This window comes from Chinchilla lanigera, unplaced genomic scaffold (assembly GCF_000276665.1).
Source record: "Chinchilla lanigera isolate Chin_1 unplaced genomic scaffold, ChiLan1.0 scaffold00026, whole genome shotgun sequence".
In the NCBI taxonomy this organism is placed as follows: domain Eukaryota; kingdom Metazoa; phylum Chordata; class Mammalia; order Rodentia; family Chinchillidae; genus Chinchilla; species Chinchilla lanigera.
The window spans coordinates 21783332-21806123 of record NW_004955427.1 but is presented as its reverse complement, the minus strand read 5'-3'; the positions used below and the strand labels follow the sequence as shown (position 1 = coordinate 21806123).

General features: G+C 42.2%; 1 protein-coding gene across 3 annotated transcripts in view; it reads left to right on the top strand.

The window, feature by feature from the left end:
- The first annotated feature begins 32 nt into the window (after positions 1-32).
- Positions 33-22792, top strand: part of Parp9 (poly (ADP-ribose) polymerase family, member 9) — a 35934-nt gene continuing 13174 nt past the window's right edge. The window contains exons 1-9 of one of the 3 annotated variants that reach the window (XM_013515094.1): positions 33-116; positions 1407-1817; positions 4722-4827; positions 5712-5745; positions 7504-8351; positions 10789-11007; positions 12520-12738; positions 16644-16701; positions 19992-20375. In XM_013515094.1, the coding sequence (XP_013370548.1) occupies positions 4813-4827; positions 5712-5745; positions 7504-8351; positions 10789-11007; positions 12520-12738; positions 16644-16701; positions 19992-20375 (1777 nt within the window). In that variant the 5' untranslated portion in view covers positions 33-116; positions 1407-1817; positions 4722-4812. Of the gene's footprint in view, positions 117-259; positions 275-1406; positions 1818-4519; positions 4580-4721; positions 4828-5711; positions 5746-7503; positions 8352-10788; positions 11008-12519; positions 12739-16643; positions 16702-19991; positions 20376-22792 lie in introns of those variants that run through there. The other 2 variants (XM_013515095.1, XM_013515096.1) reach the window with 2 other exon arrangements.

The following is a 22792-nucleotide window of genomic DNA, read 5'->3' as shown; positions in this document are numbered from 1 at the left end:
CCGCCCCGCCGACCGGGCCCGGAGTTTCAGTTTCGCTTCCCCGGAGGTCCCTCCCTGTTCCCGGCAGAGCCTCCTCCCGGTCCTCTTGCAGCTGCTCGGGTGGCCGCCGTTTTCGGGTGAGTAGGTCTCTATGCTGGGGTCGGGGCTCCCCCAGGCTCTCGGGGTCCCTGTCCTGCAAGCGCAGAGACCACCGGGGTCCTGGTGGGGCTTCCTCCTTCGAGGGCTGGGCAGAGAAAGTTAACTTTCGACTGTGCCGATCTTACTATTATTTACGGTAAGAGACGATTCACATTCTAAATTTAGATTAGACTTAGTTTTTATTTCCTGTGACTGAGGCTTTTTACCTGCATTGTGACCCATTCCCTGTTCCCTCACTCAACTCCATCCGTGAGATCGGCGCTGGGGGCTTTTGTGCCCTCCTTCCTTGGCTGGCCACCAGCCCCTAAGGTGAGGCCGACCTGCCAGCAGATGGGGACAGGGAGAGGTGAGGAGAACAAGGGACTAAGGAAGGGCCTGCGCGGATCTCTGCTGTCCAACAGAAACAGGATGGGAGTTGTGAATGTGAGTTCTAAAATTCTTTTCAGAATTTTTCAAAGTAGCTGAAAATTCATTATTTTCAGTCATATTTCAAAATAGCTGAAATTAATTTTACTGACCTGGTCTTTAGCACAGTATATCCAAAGTTTGTTTGTTTTGCTTTGTTTTTCGGGGCAGGGTCTCACTATGTAGTCTAGGCTGGCCTTGAACTCACTGTGTGGCTCACACAGGGCCGTCAGCCCAGCGGTGATCCTCCTGCCTCAGTTTCCTGAGTGCTGGGATTCCAGGTATGCGCTACCATGCCCGGCTGTCCAAACTTTAATCATCTCAGCGCGTAATGGTGATTCCACATGATGGATCTGAGAGATAGATTCTAGGTTCTTGTGTACGGCAAGCAAAGAGCTACAAGTGTTCATCCAATGTAAAAGGAAAGGCAACTACATTTATTGTAGATAACAGGAAGGTGTGCCCAGCGCAGGTCTCTGCTAACAGAAACAAAAAGGCGGCATGAGCAGAAAACGGGTCTCAGGGGCAATGGAAATAAGAGACACAGATAAATCAGGCTTTGGATTTTAAATGATGTGCGCCCCATCCCGGAGCCTCTCATTGGGTCCCTGGATAAGAGTGATAGGAACGATTGACAGGGTGCTGCGTCCTCTCAGAGGCATGATAATAAGCATGCCTATCCCAGAATGCAATCTGATCAAAGCACATACAGGAGATGCAGGCCATAGATATGAACCTTTAAGAAGGTTCGAGTGGGGAAAGGGTTACTGAATGTCAGGCCACGAGCACTAACATGCATGTGCTCTGGCCTGAAGCATGAGAGATTTCATGATCATTGTTATTTTTATTTCTGCTTCTCTTAGGACACTGGAAGGAGGATTGGTCCCAGGGTGTGGCCTAAATTCAGATGGTGCAGGGGGAGTGGTCTCCCGGTACCAGTAGTCCTACTGCACTAATAGGATAGTGGATGTTCTTTTCTGGCATGCTAAATCTTTACCATCCACTGTTTTTCTTACACGTACCTCACATGCCAATTCAGACTAACCATGTCTACCTAATACTCAACAACTACATATATCTAATAATGGTCTACCTTAGAAAGCACCACTCTAGATGGTGATAGGCCTTCACGACTGGTGAAGAGAAATGGAAAAGTTGGGACAAGGAAAGCAGGAAAGTGAAATGGCAGTTTTAGAAAGAAGAGGCTGACAAGGAGGCACAGGATACGTTTCCAAGCAGGGAGAGACCAGAGATAAGACTTTTGCATGTGACAGGTAAGTCTGGATATGGATCAGTCTTTGCTGGTGGCAGTTTGGCATCAGAATTATAACTGCATATACTTTGCGGTTCCACTTCTAGAAATGTGTCCCATTGCTGCATAAGCTCCTGTGTGAAGTGACCTCTGTATAAGGTTATTTTTCAGTCTTGTTATAATAGTTCAAGATTGAGTTTCCTTGGGTGTCCATAAACAGGGGCCAGTATTTAAATAACTTAGAGTGTATCTCTACCATGGAATACAATGAGTAGTTTTTTAAAAATGAGGGCAATCTCAGTGTGCTACTAGTGGACAGATCTCTAGATACGTTAAGTGGGAATGATGAGGCACAGAAGAGCATGTATAAAATGCTACCTTTCATGAACAGATGCCTCTACAAGGATACAGGATAGGCACTGATTTCTTATGGTTGGAATTTAGTGAGAAAGATATGAGCAGGCCTTTTGCACTTTCTGAATTTGAGGCATATAAATGTAATACCTACTCCAACAACTAACTGTAAAATCAGATACTACATGAAAATGTTTAGAAAGAGTATTACAGCAGTTTAGTGTGCAGTGTCACCTTAATTGGTTTTGGGAGCTGCACAGGGAATTGGTGGAGCACACTTCTGGGTGGGTCATTGAGGTCTGGCCTTGGGGGTCCTGTATATGTCTATTCCCTCATCCTTTCCTCTCTGGCACTGATCACCTTCTCTGCTTCCTGGCTGCTAGCTTCCCATGGACTGAATGCCCCCAAACCGTGAGCTGAATCAAATCTCTTCTCTTTTAATTTGTGGGTGTTGGGTATTGTGTCCTAGTGATTAAAAAGCTGACTAATACAAGTGTATTGCTGAGACACTGGGGTGTAGCAGCATCTCAGGGAAAGCAGAGTAGGGGCATATTTGAGAGTGACTTATATGGTCAGGGCCCAGAGATGGACTGCATATGGGACAGAATAGAAGATTTAAGGATAATTCTTAGATTTCTGATTTGAGTGGGCAAATGGTGTATCATTTACTCAACTGTGAATCCAGCAAATAAATAAAGCATGAATTTTAGTGAGAACAGAAGGGAGGACTAGGAATAAGAAAGTTTTGCCGAGGCTGTACTGGAGGGCATTATGTGACAGTGAGGTAGAGTTGGAAAGTGAGGCCTAGAAGAGCCATCACCTAGACATATAGATATGAGGGTCCTATTTGCAGTTGACTGTTAAAACCCTGGGAGTGGATGGAACTGTCGAAGCAGATTATGTAGAATGAGATAAGAAAAGCCTCTTAGAATCCTGAGCAAACAATTAATGAGTGGAAACGAATTCAGGGAAAAGAACTGTAAAGATAAAGCGAGAGGTATCCAAACAACCAAGAAGGCATAGGAGAAATCAAGAAAGCTAAGTTTCATGGATCAAAGAATGAAATGCCTCAGAAAGGGGTCAAACTGTCTTTTCTATGACAGTTCCTTGGGGTTAACCACATGAACGACACTGACAGTCTCACAGGAGTAGCAAGGCTGAGGCCGGGAGCCAGACTCTGGTGGGCCGAGCAGGCAGGTGAGCTGGAGAATCAACTGCTCTTTCCACAAGTTTGGTTCACTATGAAGAGACAGAAACACAGCTGCAACCAGTGATGGAAAATTGGGAGGGCTTTTGTCCTTATTGTTTTTTTTTTTTAAGGTAGAGATGAAAGTTTTAAGTCATGTGCCTCATGTTTCTAATTCTTTGGGGTTAAATGGAGGCTGTGAATGCCACCTTTACAGCCATGTTTTTCCTCTAGGCCTTTAAGGCCTGGGCTGAAAACAGAAACAAGGGCGACATCTACAGGAAAAAAACAGCAACCCACAGCCTACCCGGAAGTCGTCCTTCTTTTGTGAAAACAGCAGTGCCCCCTAGAGGCAGAAATGCATCTTGCCCTTGCCGTTCGGTCTCGTACTAGATTTACTGAGGGGGAGGGGTTGTTGTTTTTGTTTTTGTTTTTTGGGTGCCAGGAATCACACTCAGGACCTTGGCTTGCCAGGCAGGCCCTGTGCCACTGAACTGTTTCCTCGGCCCTTGTACTAGATTTAACTCTTCCTACACAGATAAAAATAATAGTGCTCTGATGCTGTAGCTGGTATATATTTTTTTCTGTTGTAAAGACATTAGGAATCACGTCATAGATCTAAAGATAGCAGCAAGTGTGGGCCACCATATCTTGAAGAGTTTTCTTTAAGAGTTTTCATTCTAACAATGCACAACCGTTGAATTTGCACCTATGAGGTGGAAAATCATTACGATGTTATTTCCCCCAGATTTTCTGATTTTTTTTATCCAGATATGTGCTGTCTAGTTCTGTCAAAGATATTTACCACAAACTCAGCAACACACAGCCCTCACAAGAACGAACAGAGTGTCCTCTTTCTTTAAACACGCTCCATTGGGAGGCTGAGGCAGGAAGATGCTTGAGTAAAAGGCCAACCAGGCCTGCATAGCAAGTTCAAGGACAGCCTAAACTACACAGTGAGAGACCCTGTCTCAAAAAACAAAAACAAACAAACAAAAAACCACTCTCTAGGGGATTTCATTGGCTTGCAAGGCTGCTTTTTCTTCATAGTTCTTTGAATGCTTTGTTCAGTCTCATCACTTTGCTATCTTCCTCTGCTACATATGTAAAAATCTGCTGCGTCCTTCAAGGCCTGGCTGGAGTGTTACCTTTTCCATAAAGTTTTCCCTGGTCCTCCCTTACAGCTTTTCTCCTCTGAGCTGCCACCTTGGTTCAATCAGAACCATTCCTGGAGAGGACAGAAGGTAAACAGTAACAACAAGAGCAAAACAACATGTGCATATTCATTCACCAAAGGGAAAAAACCACTCAGGATCAGAATAAAATATTGGCACATTTCCTCCACTTGCGGTCAGTGCTCACTGTGTTCTTTCTGTTTATTCCTAGAAGTAGGCCACCGTATCTGGGAAGTACAGTCTACATTTGGAAACACGAAAGAGGGTATAAACGTTCAAAGACCCACCCGGGGACCTGGAAGATGGCCTTTTCCATGGTAAAAAATGTCAATGTCTGTACTTCATGAGCCCCAATCAGTACATACATAACAGCAAGAAATTTGGAGTCTTTGGTTATACCTAACATTCTGGTGTGGTCTTCTCCTTGTACTATGTAGAAAATGGGGAAGCAAGACAATATGCTAATTTAATTGATGGAGTCAACCTGAGGATAGATTTTTTTTTAAATGTCCCTTCCACATTGTTTGGATTCTCTTCACTTATTCAGCAATTCTTTTCTCAGGATAAGGGAAGGGGATAATAGAAAAGGAATGAAAAAAAATTTTTTTTTTTTCGGTCTTTTTGAGACAGGGTCTCGCTTGCTATGCAGTTCAGGCTGGCCTTGAGCTCACTTTGTAGCCCAGGCTGGTCTTGAACTCACAACAATCCTCCTGTCTCAGCCTCCCGAAGGAATAAAATCAAAGGAATAAGGAAAGACATTTCATTTCCTGAATCCAGATATTCTACATTAAGGCTTGTGTTGTGAAATAGTTGAAAATGGGTCCTTTCCTGTTCTGTCTGGGGGAATCCCACAAGACTTTGGAAACTGGAGCCTGTTCTGAGAATTTGGAGTTATTTTGGTCTGTGACCTATGGCACTTTCCAAGTGTTCATCTCTGACCCTTCATCTCATTCTGAATTAGAAGTACACTGACCTCTAGGGAAGTGAGATGGGTCAGTGCTTGATGGAACATGTAGTATTTTCAGTGTGTCAGATGCACAGAAAAACAAATAACAACAAAATGCCACGGGCTTCTGCCCAAACCCAGTGCTCTGAGCAGAGATTCTAATTTGTGTTTATCAGACTGTATTTGTAGTCAGTAGTAGTTATCTGTAGTCATTCAGCTTCAGTTGTTTTTAAAAGCTGTTCTCATTTTTCACAGGGTGCTGGAGCAGCATCTTCCAGTGAAAAATCAGGTAGGATCAACTCACTGTCACTCTTATTTCAGAAGGGCTTTGCTCAGATCTTTCCTCAGTGGAGAAAAGGGAATACGGAAGGAAACTCTGTCCTCAGGCGCACAGGTGCGTGGCTGCAGGTCCCAGTGGCAACCCCATACTTGTTGCAGGAAGTGGCTGCCTCCAGGCTGTGGGTCCCTGCTGGAGTTCTCTTAGGGCCCCATTGGTGCTTCCCTTCGTCCAACAGCTGTAAGACTGCCCTGACTACAGCTCTGCTGCTGAAATTGGCCAGAAGGAGTGGACAACTGATTGTCCTCTTGCTGAGCAGGGTGAAAGAGATAAATCCTACCTGGCTTATGTGAGATTGCCAACCAAAGCTGAAGTCAGCTGAGCCCAGATACTTGATTGCTGCTTCTTTGAGTCACTGAGACCACCAGCCATCTTGCTAGGTGGCCCAGATTAGAAATTGAAGTACTATATAAGTAATTACCACATTTTATCTACTTTAGAATGCACAGTTTTTCACACTTCTGAAATAAGGCTACCACAGTTCATTTGGCATTGTTTTTCCTTTATCAGAGGCATGTAATTACAGAGTCTTAGGCTCCATGAAATATTGTGTCCAGGTTGGACTTTTCAAAAATAAAATGGTGCAAATGGTTCACTGTGAAAGAAAAGAATCCAGATTGGGCAGCTGGAGCCATCAGTCTATAATGAAAACCTGCTGGTTAGAGGTGTCCCATGTTGGGCATAAGTGGCCTTGCTCAGCCCCTGATGGGGGTCATCCTGAGAAAAGGGTGCCTCTTTGCCAGAGAGCTGAGATGAACCCTCCAGAGAGTGAGAGCTGGAGGCTGCAAGCTTACCGTATTTCCCACTTCATAACCAAATTGAAGGAGGATCTGAGCTTGGCATCAAGCTGGCATCTTGTCTGCCCCATATGGTAAATAGATTTTACTCAACTAATTTTGACTATGCCATGGAACACAAACACTGAATTATTTACTGTACTAGAAATTGACAATGCTTTACCCATTTGCTGGCCTGAAGTCCCTCTACCCTTTTTCACCAAGGAATAGCTTTGGCCAGTGACACACAAAGGTTGGATAAGTACTCTAACTCCTATAATTACCCCTCTGGGTTATAACTCTGAGGCACATGATCTACACTGTCTGCCAATAGAGTTAAGCTTCATTTATTAAGTAACACAGACTTTTCATTTTTTTCCTTTTAATTTCCTACCCTGCCCTCCTTAACCAGAGCCCATAATGTTTTCTAAGAGCATTTCCCAAAGAAACTATCAGCACTCAAAATTCTTGTCTCAGGGCTTGCTTTTAGAGAACCTAGTATGAGGCCCCAAGAAAGCAAAAAAAATGTATGAACAAAGCCTCCCTGTGTTTCTAATTTATGGTAAAGTTCCTTCAAATATGCATGTGTTCATCATGGGTCTTCCTAAACTCGCCACTTTTACATACATTTAAAGGGTTCCTGAGCCACATACGCAGTTTTCTCACTACCATCACTGTGCACAGTAGCTAGCACTATGGAGTACTTACTGTATGCCAGGCACAAGAGTAAGCACTTACAGATGACCTACCATTGAACACTTTTGGATATTCTTGGTCTAATTATGTGTCTCAGTGAAAAGGAGAATCAGTCAGGGCACTAGAGGAAGTTTATCCTCTTGCAAATAACTCATTTTCCTAGTATGAATACAATCACGTGCTTTTCAAAGGATCTTTTGCTCGTTTCTTTATTATTTTATCTTCTCTTCTTTTCCAGCGACTGACTTTGTTAAAAGCTTTAACCGCCAAATTCCCATTAATCACAGTGACTTCACAATTTTAGAAAGTCAGGAGAGTCGGCTGTACGCAGTACTGCTGGCTAAGTTTGGCTGTCTCTCCACCCTGATTGCTCCAGCCCTGCAAGGGAACAGCCAGCCTCTGGCTCAGGAAGTCTTCAGAAAAAGGCTGATCCCTGGACTAGAATTGTCTGTCTGGAAGGATGACCTCACCAGACATGCTGTTGATGCTGTGGTGAATGCAGCCAATGAATTCCTTGTACATGGGGGCGGCCTGGCCGGGGCCCTGGTGAGAGCTGGTGGCCATGAAATCCAAGTGGAGAGCACAGCAACTGTGGCCGCCCGTGGTAGAATACCGTCCGGTGAGATAGCCATCACTGGAGCAGGACGGCTTCCCTGCAACCTGATTATCCATGCTGTTGGGCCTCAGTGGCAGGCAACGGACCCACAGGGATGTATCCATAAACTGAAATGTGCTATTTTCAACATTTTGCACTTTGTGAGCTATGAAAAGAGCATTAAGACAGTTGCAATTCCAGCCCTGAGCTCTGGAATTTTCCAGTTTCCTCTGGATTTGTGTACAGAGACTATTTTAGAAACTATTGCGTGTTATCTTCATGAGAACCAAATGGTTGGTAATTTGAAAGAAATTCACCTGGTAAGCAACGAGGACCCTACTGTGGCTTCCTTTAAAACTGCTTCAGAAGCCTTCCTAGGGAAGAATGAGCTGGGTGCCTGGATGAGTCAAGAAACCACTCCTCCTGTCAATATTCTAACAGTCCAGGGCCTGACTCTGCAGATCGTCCTGGGCCGCATTGAACAGCAGATGGTAAATCTTTGCTTCTGTTCTCTCCCACTGCCAAAGGGGACCCTTGAAATGTTAATTAACCATGAAGAGGTTTTAGAGTATATATTTTGCAACCCTGTGTGGAGAGCATCTTGTTGGGAATAAGAATGTTGACTTCAGCTACTCAGAAGTCTGAGGCAGTAGGGTCACAAGTTTGAGGCCAGCCTGGGCAACTTCGTGGAATTCTGTCTCAAAATTTAAAAAATAACAACAGTGAAAAAGGGGGGATTACAGTTCAGCACGAGGCCCTGGGTTCAGTGTGTGTAAAAAGTGGACTTCAGGACCATACCATCTGGATACCAGCTTTGCAACTGACAAACTGAGTAATCTAAAACAAACTGCTTTACCTTTTAGTTTTCCTCATCTGTAAAATGAGGCTAATAGTAGCACTTATATATTAGAGCTGGAAGCAATACCTGTAAAATGCTTAGAATAGTGCTTGGCATGTTATTATTGCTATTGCTATTATTCGTAGGCACCATGAAAAATTAGAATAACTTTTGATCCCAAGGAACTTAAAATCTACTGTATTCTTTTTTATCTAACAAGCTCTTTACTTGGACAATCTCACTGAGGAAACAAACCATGTCAACATTTCTGAAACAATCTATCAGTAGTCATAAAAATAATATTTAAGACCATATGAATTTGTGACACCAGTACAGTATAGCAGACCAAGAAAAACTATTTCAAGAGATATGAGTTTTGAAACTGAGCTCAAGTTGCGATGAGCATGAACTGGCAGGAGGGAAAGCTTTCAGGGTAGTTAGAGTGACCTGATCAGAGAGACACAGAGGAATTGATAGGACATGATGAATTTGACTAGAGTCATAGGTGGACACAGGTGGAGCTGGAAGTCCCATTCTGTGTGTATAGCTCTGTGCCTGGGGCTGTGGAGAATACTAAGGGTGACGTACCCCTTAGCTGGGGCTTACTGGACACAAGGGCCAGGACACTGGGAGGGAGGGAAGGAGGAGAGGCTAGCAGTAAACCTAGGCATTTCTGGGCTAAGGCAGCTCCCCTGCCAGGCAGAAAGCACCTAGGAGGAGGAACACGGTTTGCCCATCTCCGTAGCCCCAGGGCCTGGTGTAGGCAAGCACCTCCGACTAGGTGTTCGGCAGATTAATGAGGAATAAGTGGAAGGGGAAGCAGGAAATGGGGACTGCAACAGATGGAGAGAAGAAACAAGGTTGTGTTCTTTTTTCCCCTCTAGATCAGTGATATCTTCTGTGGCCATAATCAGATAGACTTAACCAACAGTAAAAATACCATTTAGAGCCTACAAGAAGTTAGAAGAATGAGGGGACCCTCTGAAACAAAATATTTGAGAAGTCATTAAAGCCCATTTAACATTAAAGTGGAAACATCCTAGTTAAATAACTTGTTCATTGAATTAAAATGTTATTGTATTTATTTATTTCTAACAGTATTAGGAAATTTACACTTTTTAAAGACTGTCATTGTCCTCAAATGGCAAATTCTGCTTGCACTTTCAAAGTGAAACATTCTCAGGGCATGGTGATGCATGCCTATAATCCCAGCACTCGGCCAGCCTGGGCTACATAGTGAGACCCTGTCTCAAAAAAACCAAAACAAACAAAGTGAAATATTCACTAACATCCATAGAAGCACTTAAGTTACCCCAAGGGGGTCAGATCCATCGGTATGATTAGTGGAATTTGGACATACGGGGAGGAAAGACACAACCCCCTTTAGCATAGCTCTGAGAGCTATGAAATAATGTTATTGAAAATACAGCCTACAAACATGTACTGTTTAGTCTGTTTCAAGAAAAATAGACACAGAACTGGTAAAAGTGGTTGCCTGTAGCATGGGTGGGTAAGCAGATCTAGGGACCCCACCAAAAGGGAAGCCCACTTTTCATTGAAGTCCTTTTGCTCCATTTAGATTTTACTCAAGTACTATTTATTTTAAAACATATCTTAGGTGGTAGAAATTTTATTTCCTCTCTGTTTAGAATAAAAACGAGGCTCTGTGGTGCAATAGATAGCGCACTGGACTTGTAAAATAAAAACGAGACAACCCACACAGAAACAGCAAAGAGTGGTGGTGGTAGGACAGAGAAGTGAGCTATTTATTGATAATCTTAAAAGCAATCACAAGGAATGTTCAGAATCGAGACATAGAAGAGGTGTGATGTAGCAGAGTACTCACAGGTGTCTGCAATAAAAATTAGGTAGTCCATATATTTATGTAATTTCTGAATAGAACAAAGAGCATCACGACCATCAAATGATCACTCTCTGGTTATAGTAGTTTCTAATCATTATTAGATCAATGTTTGTGGATCTGAGATCTTCAAGAAAGTATTTTTCAAATCTCCCTAGGGAAATACTTAAATTAGTGACTTAAGAAATAGGAATGTAATAATGAATACTGTGCTTTCATCCTTTTTCAGACAGAGGTGATTGTTAATTCTGTAAACCCTTACGACCTAAGAGGTGGACCTTTGTCAACGTCAATTCTACAAAAAGCAGGAAACGAACTAGAATGGGAACTTACTGAACAACTAGGTAAACCGACTTCGGATTCCCAATCTGTACTGGTCACGAAAGGATTTGAATTGTCCTGTCAAAATGTATTCCATATACTGTGGGATCCAAAATACCGACATTTGGTAAGTTCAAATGAACTTCACATAGCTGCATGGTCTAACCAGTTTGTTAAATGTCCATTGTTTCATTGCATCCATGAAATATTGTCAAATGGTGGCGTTTCCCTCTTGAAACATGCCTGTAAACGCATGAAATACTGAACGAGTATGGTTGTCACAAGTGCTCTTAAGAAGTGCAGTTTGAGCCAGGCGTGGTGGTACACACCTGTAATCCCAGCACTCGGGAGGCTGAGGCAGGAAGATCATTGTATGTTTGAGACCAGCCTGGGCTACAAAGTGAGCTCAAGGCCAGCCTGAACTGCATAACGAGATCCTGTTTCAAAAAGAAAAAAAAAAAAAAGAAGAAGTGCAGTTTGAAACGTGACTTACCCCGGACTAAATTTTAAGTGAGCATACTGCAAATGACCCCAGTACAACAGACCCCCCTTAGTCTGTATTCTGGTTTGCCTCATCACACTCAGCACCCTGTGAGCTTTTTCCTATGTAGGCCAGGGCTCAGCCTCTGTATATGTCACTCCATGTTTTAAATTCCGGCGGGGGAGGCTGAGATTTCCCTCCCAGCACCATTTCAGTATGATATATTACCTGTGATCTCTGCCTATATGTGCCTGCAGAAGGAATTGATTCGCCGGTCAACTCTTCCTCTGAGACCTATAAAATACAAGCATTAAAGAATAGAGAGAGCTCATTCAAATATAGAAAAAAGGCCCGGTTTTAGTTGCGTACTCCTGTAATCCCAAGAGCGGAGGGATTATTCGGGAGGCTGAGGCAGGAAGATTGCTGTGAGTTCAACACCTGCCTGAACTACATAGTAAGACCCTGTCTCAAAAAAGCAAACCAAACAAAACAAATATGGAAAGAGAAATTTAATCCCTGTCTCTGCCTTTGTCTCTCTTTTGTCTGTACCATTCTCTCTTGGCTGAAGAGCTCTGTAATCCTGGACTGGTTCTCCAACCATTGTCTCTCCCTCACTTTTCCAAGGTGACAACCTTCACAGACAACCTTCCTGCAACAGTAATTCAATTTGATGTTGAAAACTTGTAGAAAATGTGAATCTGCCAAAAATATTACCATCTCTCCAGGAGAAATTACATAATAGATCTCAGTGATGCTGCCTAAATATTGTTGGCTTATTTTAATCTCTCCTTTACTAAAACTCCGAGAGCTCTTCATGTTGGCTTAGAAGTGGCAGGGGAGTGAGATCAAGCTGATGGTAGCTCACTGACTTGGGCGGGAGGTGAGACCAACGCACTGGAAGAAGTCATAGTGTCCTCTGACCTGAGTGGCACACAGTGGGCCACTCAGTACCTCAGTTTCTCAGCTCTTTCATTGCTCATTATCTAACCATATATTTGTAGTGGGTTCCCCATGGGCCGACACCTTTCTTGCCCTCTGAGGGATAGGAACTTGACCACAAGTGGAGGTTAGCATTGTAAAATACGAACAGAATCGAGGCACACATGAAGTCTTATTTCTGATTCAAAAGCTGATCTTAAATGTGCATTTCTCTTACAGACATTGAAAAAAGCAGTAAACGAATGCTTGGAAAAATGCCTTGAGTTAAATATAACTTCCATTTCCTTTCCTGCCCTTGGGACTGGAAACATTGGTATGCCGAAGAATACAGTGGCAGAGATTATGTTTGCTGAAGTTTTAAAGTTTGCCAAAGACCATTCAAAAAAAAAACTAACTGTGAAGTTTGTGATCTTTCCAGGGGATCTGGGGACATATACGGTGAGTTAGTACCTTCAGTATGTATGGTTTGTTCATTCATTCAACCTCATCTGTTCAGTATCTCCAGTGTAAGATCCACAGCTCAGTGCTATACAGTATTTAATTTCTAGAACTTGCCGACCTCTGATCGGCTAGCAGATGTCACTCCACGGCTTAGCGTCTCCTTTTTCCTTTGTTGGCATTAGTTTTCCTTCTGCCCTTTAGAGGTAAACAGAGACCTGGTTTCTGGGTGAGGTCCTTTCCCTCCTTCTCCCTTTCTCCAAGAATGCATCGTTCCTCCAACTTCTACAACCTCTGTTTATCCCTGTTTTCTGAGCTCACTCCAGACCTATATCTCCAACCTTCAGTCATTTCTGCTTCAATCTCTCATTGTCATTTCAAATCCAGTGTATTTAAACCATATTTTTTGTCTTTTTCTCTCCAATAAAGGAATTTTTTCCACCAAAATTCCTATCAGCCTTGGCTTTCCCTCTTACTGGCTGTGTGCACTTGGGCTGGCTAGTTTCCTTACTTGTGCCTCAGTTTCCCTAGCTTTAATTTCGGGGGTATTCAAGACAAGGTCTCTTTGTGTAGTTCAGGCTGACCTTGAATTCACAGTGATCCTCCTACCTCAGCCTTCCAAGTTCTGGAATTACAGTCGTGTGCCACCATGCTCGACCAGGTTCCTTCTCCTCCTCCTCCTCATTACTATTATTATTATTATTATTATTATTATCAGGGTGTTTTGTTGAGATAAGGTCTTGCTATGTAGTTCAGGCTGGCCTTGAACTCACTATGGAGCCCAGGCTGTCCTCGAACTTGTGGCAATCCTTCCTCAGCCTCCCAAGTACTAGCATTACAGATCTGTGCCACAACTCTCGGCTCCTCATCTTTAAAAGGGGATAATAACTACCATTTTGAGGAGCTGTTATGAAGATTAAATGAATTAAGATTAAATGGAAAACACTGAGAACACTATCTGACACATGGTAATCCTGCCATAAAGGTTAGCTGTTATATCAACTTCCGTGAGCTACAGTTCACTGAGGGCTTACTTATTTAATTAAGTGATTTGTTTATCTTTTTTTAACTAATATAATGAGTTTATTAATAGCAGGGGTATTTGTGGTTACTGTTGTAACCTCAGTACTGCCCTCAAATTCCATCTATTCTTTATTAACTCGCCTGTAGGTGATCCCAGAGGGAAGTCAGTTTGGGTCTAACCCAAAAAGGGGACATGTGTGTAGAGGAGGGTGTCTTATGTGCTTCAGTGCATGGTGGATCCTCGCAGCTTCCCCGGCACACTGCTGTGCTTCCACAGTGCCGGCAGCGTGGTGGTGAAGGAGCCAATGAAGCAGCTCATCTTCTTGACACCGTGAACCTTCAAAGGAAGTTCACCAGTTTCCACCGTACAGGGCACAATCACTGAGCCCGGGGAGTACCCTGAGCACTTCCCTGAACCATGCATGAAGCATCGTATCCTCACAGGTGGAATTAGCCACTTCTAGAAAAAAAGTTCATTCTCTCCAACACTCAAACAGAAATGTGCACTGCAGTTCGACAAAAGCGGAAAGAAGAGAAGTGCAAAGATCAAACCCATGCTCAACACTTGCCTAAGGGATCATAACAAAAATAGCCACGTTGCACAGACTATTGCACTGCCAGACACTGTGCTAAGCAGAAGCTGTCTCATTCCATCCTCCATGCAGCCCTGCGACGAAGCCACTGGTGACAGCTCCATTTTATAAAAGGAAAACCCCAGTGGTTAGCATGCACGCAGCAGGTCAAGGGGCTACACCAAGACTCCAGTCTCAGTCTGTTTCCCTAAGAGCCTATGTTCTGAGCCACTAATCAAAAATACAGGGAAAAAATAGCTTGAGAAATACATCTTTCCATTTTGTAATTCAAGAGGATCATCTTACCTAGTAATTTACGTTATATAGCAAACGGTGATCATTCCTTTGGGCTTTTTCAGTATTAACACTCTATTTTATCCACATGGAGATATGAGTATGTGCCTTTCTCATAAGCATTTCTTTTTTTCCTAAGTAAGTCTTACAGTGGAAGATGTGAATATAGAAAGATCAGAGGGCAACTTACACAGGTCCTCATGGTGGTGTTACTTTGGCAAAGTTCCTACATTCCAGAAGATATATTAGTCAGACAACCAGAGTTGACCTGACTTGAAAAGTCCGACTCACATTCGGCTCACAATTAAGTGATATTTATATTCAGACATTCATACTTTCCAATCCAGAAGTGAATAAATAATTCCCCAGCTGGCTGAAATACTTGTGTTCACCAGTATTTCATGATGTAAGGGTCTTGACTGGAGCTGAGTATCTGTGAAATGGAGTGGATGGTTATTTAAAGATGTATTGCTTATCTACCTTGGACCAGAAACTACCGCTCAGAAGAATGAACACCTCTTTAGAAAGCAATACTGATATCTCTCAGATCAGGTGTTGCTTGCTAATGGGCAGAGCTGAAAAACTGCTGAATTCTTGCCCTTTAGCTCTACTTTTCCAAGCTCCTTGAAGACCTCTTGCTTGTTATCCACACATTCTTTCTTCAGGGTTATTGCCATGATTAAATTAGTTATCCTTCTTCCCATTTGAAAGCCTTGCCTAGTTATTTTCTGTCTGTGTAATACATCTTGATTTTTTTTAGACAGGGCTCACTATGTAGTTCAGGTTATTTTTTTTAAAACTCACTATGTAGCCCAGGCTGGCCTGAAACTTGTGGCAATCTTCCTGCCTCAGCTTCCCAAATGCTGGCAGTACAGGCATGCATCACCATCCCCATACATCCTGACTTTTAAAATGACCTTCTAGAGAAAGCTAATTTTTATCCACTGTGTATGGCAACTTTTATTAGTCTATTTATCAGCAGGTAATGTTACCTTGTTTGTTTTATTTCTTGAAAGAGCAGGAAGGTATCCTATCATAACCTCTCCAGGTAACTAAATATAGTAAGATCAAGGGCTTTTTGCTTTGGAAACTGCAGCTGCAAATACAATTTATGAAGAAAATATCTTTTGTTTGTTTGTTTGTTTTCCCGGTACTGGGACTTGAACTCACAACCTTGTGCTTGCCAGGCTGGTGCTGTGCTGCTGAGTTAAATCCCCAGCCCCAGAAAATATCAGGCTGAGACACAAAGCAATATCTGGTTTTTACTCCAATAACTGTCTATTGAGTAGAATAATTACTACCGATTGTATCAACTTTGAACAAGGAAGACAGTGAGAGATGGTTCCAAATCCTAGAAGAGACGACTTATTTCACATAGATATTATGTTAAGGGGTGCATGGAAATATGCATAGATCTTTTTCTATAGACTTTCATGTAATAATGATTACCTTAGTTAACACATGTGAATGCTTACTACATACCCGTTACATTTTTTAAGTACTTTGCAGGAATTAGCTCATATAAAACAGATCACTTACTCAGTCTACAAAATTTGGTGAGCATATAATATTGAGAAATGAGTTTTCATTTTATTAATTACAAGAGCCACTGCCAATATTTGTCTTCTTGCATGACATATCCACAGTCTTAATTCAGACATAATGGTATCTGAAGTAGCTGTTGAATGAATGAATGAATGATTGGATAGTTATGTTTTGCCTTGGAACACATAGTCTTCTTTTATGCCAGCTTCTAGTTTTCTTCGCATTTTCCCTGTACTTGTTTTCCGTTGATGTTCTAATAGTTTGTGGTGTTGCATTTGCTTCTCCCTAGGGCTCTCCAGAAGGCTACCTTAGATTTGTGACTTTGGGAGTGGGGACTACAGAGCAGATGACGTCAAATGTGGTGTGTGTGGGTGGAGAGAGAGAGAGAGAGAGAGAGAGAGAGATTGATTGATTTAGGTTACAATGGTTATAACCCCTGCTTATGACTCTGCTCTGTTTTGCTTATCATAGGCTTTTAGTGCTGAAATGGCAAAGAATTCCAAGATGCTGAGTCTCAACAATCACAGTGGTGAGTAAGAAATTCACAGGCCTAGAAGAATAGCCTCCTGCCCCAGGCGCATTCTGTTGCTGATCATCTGAACTAATGCAAGGGAGAATAATAAACAAGGCAATTAGCTCATTGTGCCTCTGCTAGGATACCAACTTGCTGACCATGATTCTCTTCTTGCTCAGTCTCATTTCATGACATCAACAGAGAGAAGCTAAATTGGAATAGATAAGCAACAGTGTGGGTAGTTTGTTCATTCATAGATAGAAAACACATCTCAGTAATACCAGACACGTGGTTGTTAACTCAAACCTAAGTAATCGCTGGGAACGTGATGGAAACTTTAAAACATAGAGAAGGGTGACATAGGTTGCATTTCTAGGAATTCTGATTCAGGAACTCTGGGTTTAGTCTAAGGAAGTTTCTATATGCCCCCCAGTCAGTTTTGTGGCTGAACTAGGTTTGGGATCACTGGGTTAAGCCAATCCTGGCTGTTGGGGGCTGCTGAAGGGTTACCTTTGTTTCGTAATTTCCTTCCTTCAGTGGAATTGGAGTGGACTGAGGTAGAATCTTCAACGACTCACCAGTGCTGGCAGCAGAGAGCGGGCACTTTAAAGAGTTCTGACCTGGGATTGTGCCTCTTATGAGCCTGTCTGTTAAGTGATGATAATGAGGATAATTGGAGACTATGTATGTAAAGCTATTCTATAAGCTACAAAACATTAAACAAGCCGGGCATGGTGGCGCACGCCTGTAATCCCAGCACTCAGTAGGCTGAGGCAGGAGGATCCTTGTGAGTTTGAGACCAGCCTGGGCTACAAAGTGAGCTCAAGGTCAGCCTGAACTGTATAGCGAGAACCTGTCTCAAAAAGACAAAAAAAAAAATTAAACAAACATCTGGGCACTGATAATGAATGAGAAGATGGACAAACTCCCCAGTGGCTAAGGGAGACGGAGATTCCTTGTGACAGAAAGGGAGTAGCTTCATAGAAGAGAATGATTGTAAGTTGGGCTTGGAGAATGGCAGGATTTTAGGTGGCCAGCAGTGTTTGTGGGGGGCAGCACCCAAGATGAAGAAAACCCACAGAAGCAAACAAATGCAGGACATTTCTGGGGGACTATAAGGAATACGGAGTGGCTAGGTAGGAGGAGGAGTTTTAGGTGAACACACAGATAGAAAAGGAATGTATGAAAGTCTGTATGTCATTAATCTGAATCATAGGACAAGCTTCCCTATGTATGATAGTGATTCTTGAGGACATCTATAAAGGAATTAGCATGGGACAGTAATTGACAATAATTGATGATTATCTCAAGTTATCAAGGAAAGGTTAAACTAAGAAGGTGGAGAAGCATCTTTTCATTTGAAATATTTAGCTAGTAGTTAAAATTAAGCCCACTGTCATGACACATGCCTGTGATCCCAGCCCTCAGGAAGTTGAGGCACAAAGATCTCTGAAAGTTCAAGGCCAGCCTAGGCTACATAGTGAGACCCTCCCCAAACAAACAGTTAAAATTAAATGTGTTTTAGCTGGACATGGTGGCACATGCTTGTAATCCCAGCACTGAGAAGTCTGAGGCAGGAGAATCACTGAGAGTGTGAGGCCAGCCTGGGCTGCAGAGTGAGTTCAAGGCCACCCTGTCTCAAAAAGCTTTGTGGCCACCACTAACTTGTCCTATAAACCTGGGCAAGTTACTTAATGACTCTCTGAGTCTTAACTAACTCGTCTCATTTGTCGGACTACTAACTGTACTTCTAGAGTTTTGAGGCTGTAATAAAATAATACTTGCAAGCCCTTGGGATAATGCCTAGAACAACAACGTTAGTGCTCAACCTACTTTTCCTCCTCAAAATATGTATCTGAGATTATGTTTCTGAGATTGAGCCTGTAAAGTTCTTTTCTTTTCACTGCTATAGTAATACTCTGTTACTGAAGGACATTAGATTAATTCCAGTTTTTTGCTGTTGCCAATAAGAATGTGAATGTTCTTGTATTCTTCTGATACAAGTGCACAAGTTTCTTTAAATAACATAGTGATTTTTTCCAGTTTTATATTGGTTGTGAATATAGGAGTTTCGGTTACTCTGCACCCTACCCAACACTTGATATTATTACACTTAGGAATTTTTGCCATCCTGGTGGGTGATTTTTTTCATTACTTTGATTTCTAATAAAGGTAATTATTTATTACCTTTTCATTTTCATTTTATATATGAGCCATTTGTGTCTCCTTCTTTGTGAAAGAAAAGGCAGGAAACTGGTGAATGGTTTTCTTCTTTTTCTTAATGATTCAAGGCAGTTCCTCATGTGTTCTAAACCTTGCATCATTTATTACTTCCATCTCAGCTGATCCATTGTCCTCTTTTTTTTTTTTTCCAAATCTCAGTGCAATTTCAGTTTTCAGGGTTTTATCAGTGAGTTTATTCTCTACTTCTTGTGCAAGGTAGATCTGGATGATTCAAATCAGGTCCCCAGTCCTTTTGTGCTGGAACATAAGCCGCAAAAGCTTGTTGTGCAAATGGTGACGGGAGTTTCCCAACGCCACCCTCTAAACAGCAGGTGATCTACATGTCCTGTCACACACAGAGAAGGTACAGTAAGGAATCCTGGGTAGTGGAATTAAAAATATTTCTTGCTTTCAGTGTACTTTGATAGTTATTTAACTTTCCAATAATAAATATGTTATTTATATAGTTAGAAAGTCATGTTTGGTTTAAAAATTTTTTTTTCACTCATTAAGGTCTTTAGCTTTCAGAGATGTTTGACTTTAAACCTAGTAGTAGCAATAGGTTAAGGAAACTCCCATTCCCAGGAAGTAACACTTCATGTATATCCAGAATGAGATTATGAGATGAATTTATCTGCAAATTGACAGATGTTACACAGCAGAGGCCAGATGTGATAAAACCAACCCCTTACAAGCTAAATTCTGTGTTCCCAAGGAGGCTATAAGCTATACATGTGGACCCCTTTTATATCCAATGCCTCTTTTAGGGGTAGATATTTAACTGTAGCTGCTATTATCAACAGAGATGACAATATCCTTGGGTGCTTTGTTCTGTACCATTTTTAAAATCTACCACTAGCCAGGCACAGTGGTACATGCCTGTAATCATAGCGCTCTGGGAGGCTCAAGCAGGAGGATCACAAGTTCAAGCCCAGCCTCAGGAACTTAGCAACTTAGCAAGACCTTGTCTCAAAAAGTAAAAAAAGGCTCGGTGTGAAGGCCCTGGGTTCAACCCCTAATACTGCAAACAAAGAAACAAACAAACCCTACCTTGTCATGGTTGCTCATAATAACTGTTTTAGTCTCCCACCAGTGCCCCAGAGAAGAACAAAGAGAAAATGGACTTAAAAATGAATGCCCTAGAATCGATCTTAGGGGACTCAACCTGGAAGAGAATTACGAGGCTGAGGCATGGATCCGAAAGATACTGACCTCCCAGGACCAGCACGTCATTGAAAATAATCACATTCTGTACCTTGGGAAAAAAGAGCATGATTTTTTGTCTGATCTTCAAACAACCTCAAGTGTGTCCATCTCAGAAGTTATCAGTGTGGAAAAGGCAAAGTTGGAGATTAAAGGAGCCCAGGATGCCTGCATCGAGGTGGTTCTGAACATTGAACATATGCTGTGTGACGTTCAGGAGGAAATCGCAAGAAAAAAGGAGCAAAGCCTTAGGAGTTTCTCAGGTGTGTAGCTTCCTGGCAATTTAGAAAGTCAGCTCTCCCAGCTGTGCTTCCTTCCTTTGGGCGTGAGCGTGCTCGTAATGTGTGGATAAGGGATAGACCAGGAAAGACTAGAGCAAGCCGTTCTGCTTCTGTGTTAGGCCATAATCTTTTATGAGCCGTTTGTAGGCTCCCTTTCTATTGTCAGAGTTATTTATTAACAAATGAAACACACACACAGAGGGAGGAAAGGAGGGAGAGAGACTGACAGACAGACCGACTGATGGATCTGGGTTGCCTAAGAGGCTTTTGTATGGAAAATCTAGAGTAAAACCTAAGCCCAAGCCATGAGGGAAAAATACGCTCCTAATTCTGCAAATACACTCCTAATTCTGCAAAGAGTATTCAAATATAGACACATATTACTTGATTATTTCTTCATTGAGTGATTGATTGATTGATTGATTGATGGCATCATTAGAAGCCCTAAGTAAAATTTCTTACTTTGAGCCCTGTCACTGAAGTATCTCCTGTTCATTTGCAGTTAGATTCATCAGGATAACTGTGGGAATTTGGGTCTAGATGGATCTTTAGAGCAGAGCCCTAGAGCCAACCAGGAAATTATACCATTAAAATGCCACCCTGGGAAACAAGATTATTTCACTCATTCAGCTATTGTATACTGCATCCGTGATACGTGATATGTGCCCAGTGTTGCACTAGGTACTGGGGTTAAACAAGGTGGACGTTGTCCCTCCTCAAAGTCTAGTTGGGGATGCCGACAGGCAGCAAGCAGGGGAGGTGTGATGAAGCAGTGTGAAAGTACTCTGGAAGCATTTCTAAGGAGCACCTCACCTAGACCTGGGAGGTGGGGGAAGGCTTCCCACTGGAGGTGCCCTAAACGGAGAACTGAATAATGAGTAGCTGTTAGCCAGGCAAAGAAAGCAAGTGTCTAGAAATAAGGTTATTCACAGAGCCTAGGTCCTACAAGTCCTTATAAACTTCATGAAAACACTTATTAAGCAAATGGGAAACCATGGAGAATTTTAAGAGATCAGATGTGTTTAGTAATTTCCCTGGCTGTAATGTGGAGAGTGGACATAGAAGAGGTTTGAAAACTCAGATGCAAAATTTTATAGGGCCTTTTCTTTTCACGTGCCTGTAAAAACAAGTCAGGAAGAAAGAGTCAAAGTGGATGCAAGTTTGCAATACCTGTTGTGTCCACATTTCACAGAAAATCCAGTGACCAAAAACATGGATGAAAATATTCTATAAGCGTGACAACCAAGATTATTATTTCCGCTTAGTTTTTGAAGCATAATAAATGCAGTTATTTAAACTGATGCTAGTTTCAGTTCAGGAGAGCAGAAGACAAAGAAACATTGATCTCTAAAGCCTGTAGCATCTCTTCCACCTCATTCATAAGGTTAACCCACTATCTCAACAACTGGCATTTTAAAGTCAGGTAAGCCCCTGGCTCCACTGCAAGATGGTATTTCAGCGGTAGAGCACTGGCCTAGCATGTGCAAAGTCCTGAATTTGGTCCCTAGCATTGAAAAAAATAGCATTTTTGATATTTAATGAGTAAGTATATTGTTTCACAATAATGTTTCAGAGCTTCCTACAAACTGACCCTCTCAATTAAAATTTAGAGTACAAACACAACGGATAATTTTGAAGTACAGTTATTAGAGGGAACATCAGATATTCATCAGAACAATAAACATTTAAGAAAAGTAGAAGTTAGGTCTTACACCCCCTCCCCTTTATGCTACTCTTTTAATCCTTTTTTGGTGAGCACTGATGACCACAGAAGTTTGTGGATCTTTGGGTCCCCAGTGCCCACTCCAGGTCTTGGTGTGTCACAAGAACTTGGTAAATGTTTGTTGAACTCAAGTGAACTGAACTCTAATATTACACCTTGTAAAGGTGAGTTCTTGGTCTCCAAATTTAATTTATAGTCTCTTTCTCTGAAGTTTTCTGGCTTTGGAGCTTCCCTGCTATGGTAGTTTGGCCCTTCTTGCTTTCTCAGATTGACAACTCAGACCTTTAGTGAAGGGACCTTTTATGTTTACATTGAGCCCTTTCAATTGGATAATGCTCTGGGAATTGGGTCATTTTAGAATATTTGATTTTAAACCAAATGAAAAATAAACTGAAGCAAACTTTTTATTGAGGGAGGAGTTTCCATTTCTCCCCCTGTATGTGTCCAATTAGGAGCTTGCTTGGACAAAAGCAGGTCATCCATTGAATTTTATGAAGGAGAGAAGGAAGAAAGGAAAGAATAGGGGAAAGACCTGGCATGGTGGCACATCCCTGTAATCCCAGCACTCAGGAGGATGAAGCGGGAGGATTGCTGTGAGTTCAAGGCCAGTCTGGCCTATAAAGTGAATTCAAGGTGAGCCTGAACTGCATAGCGAGACCCTTTCTCAAAAAGACAA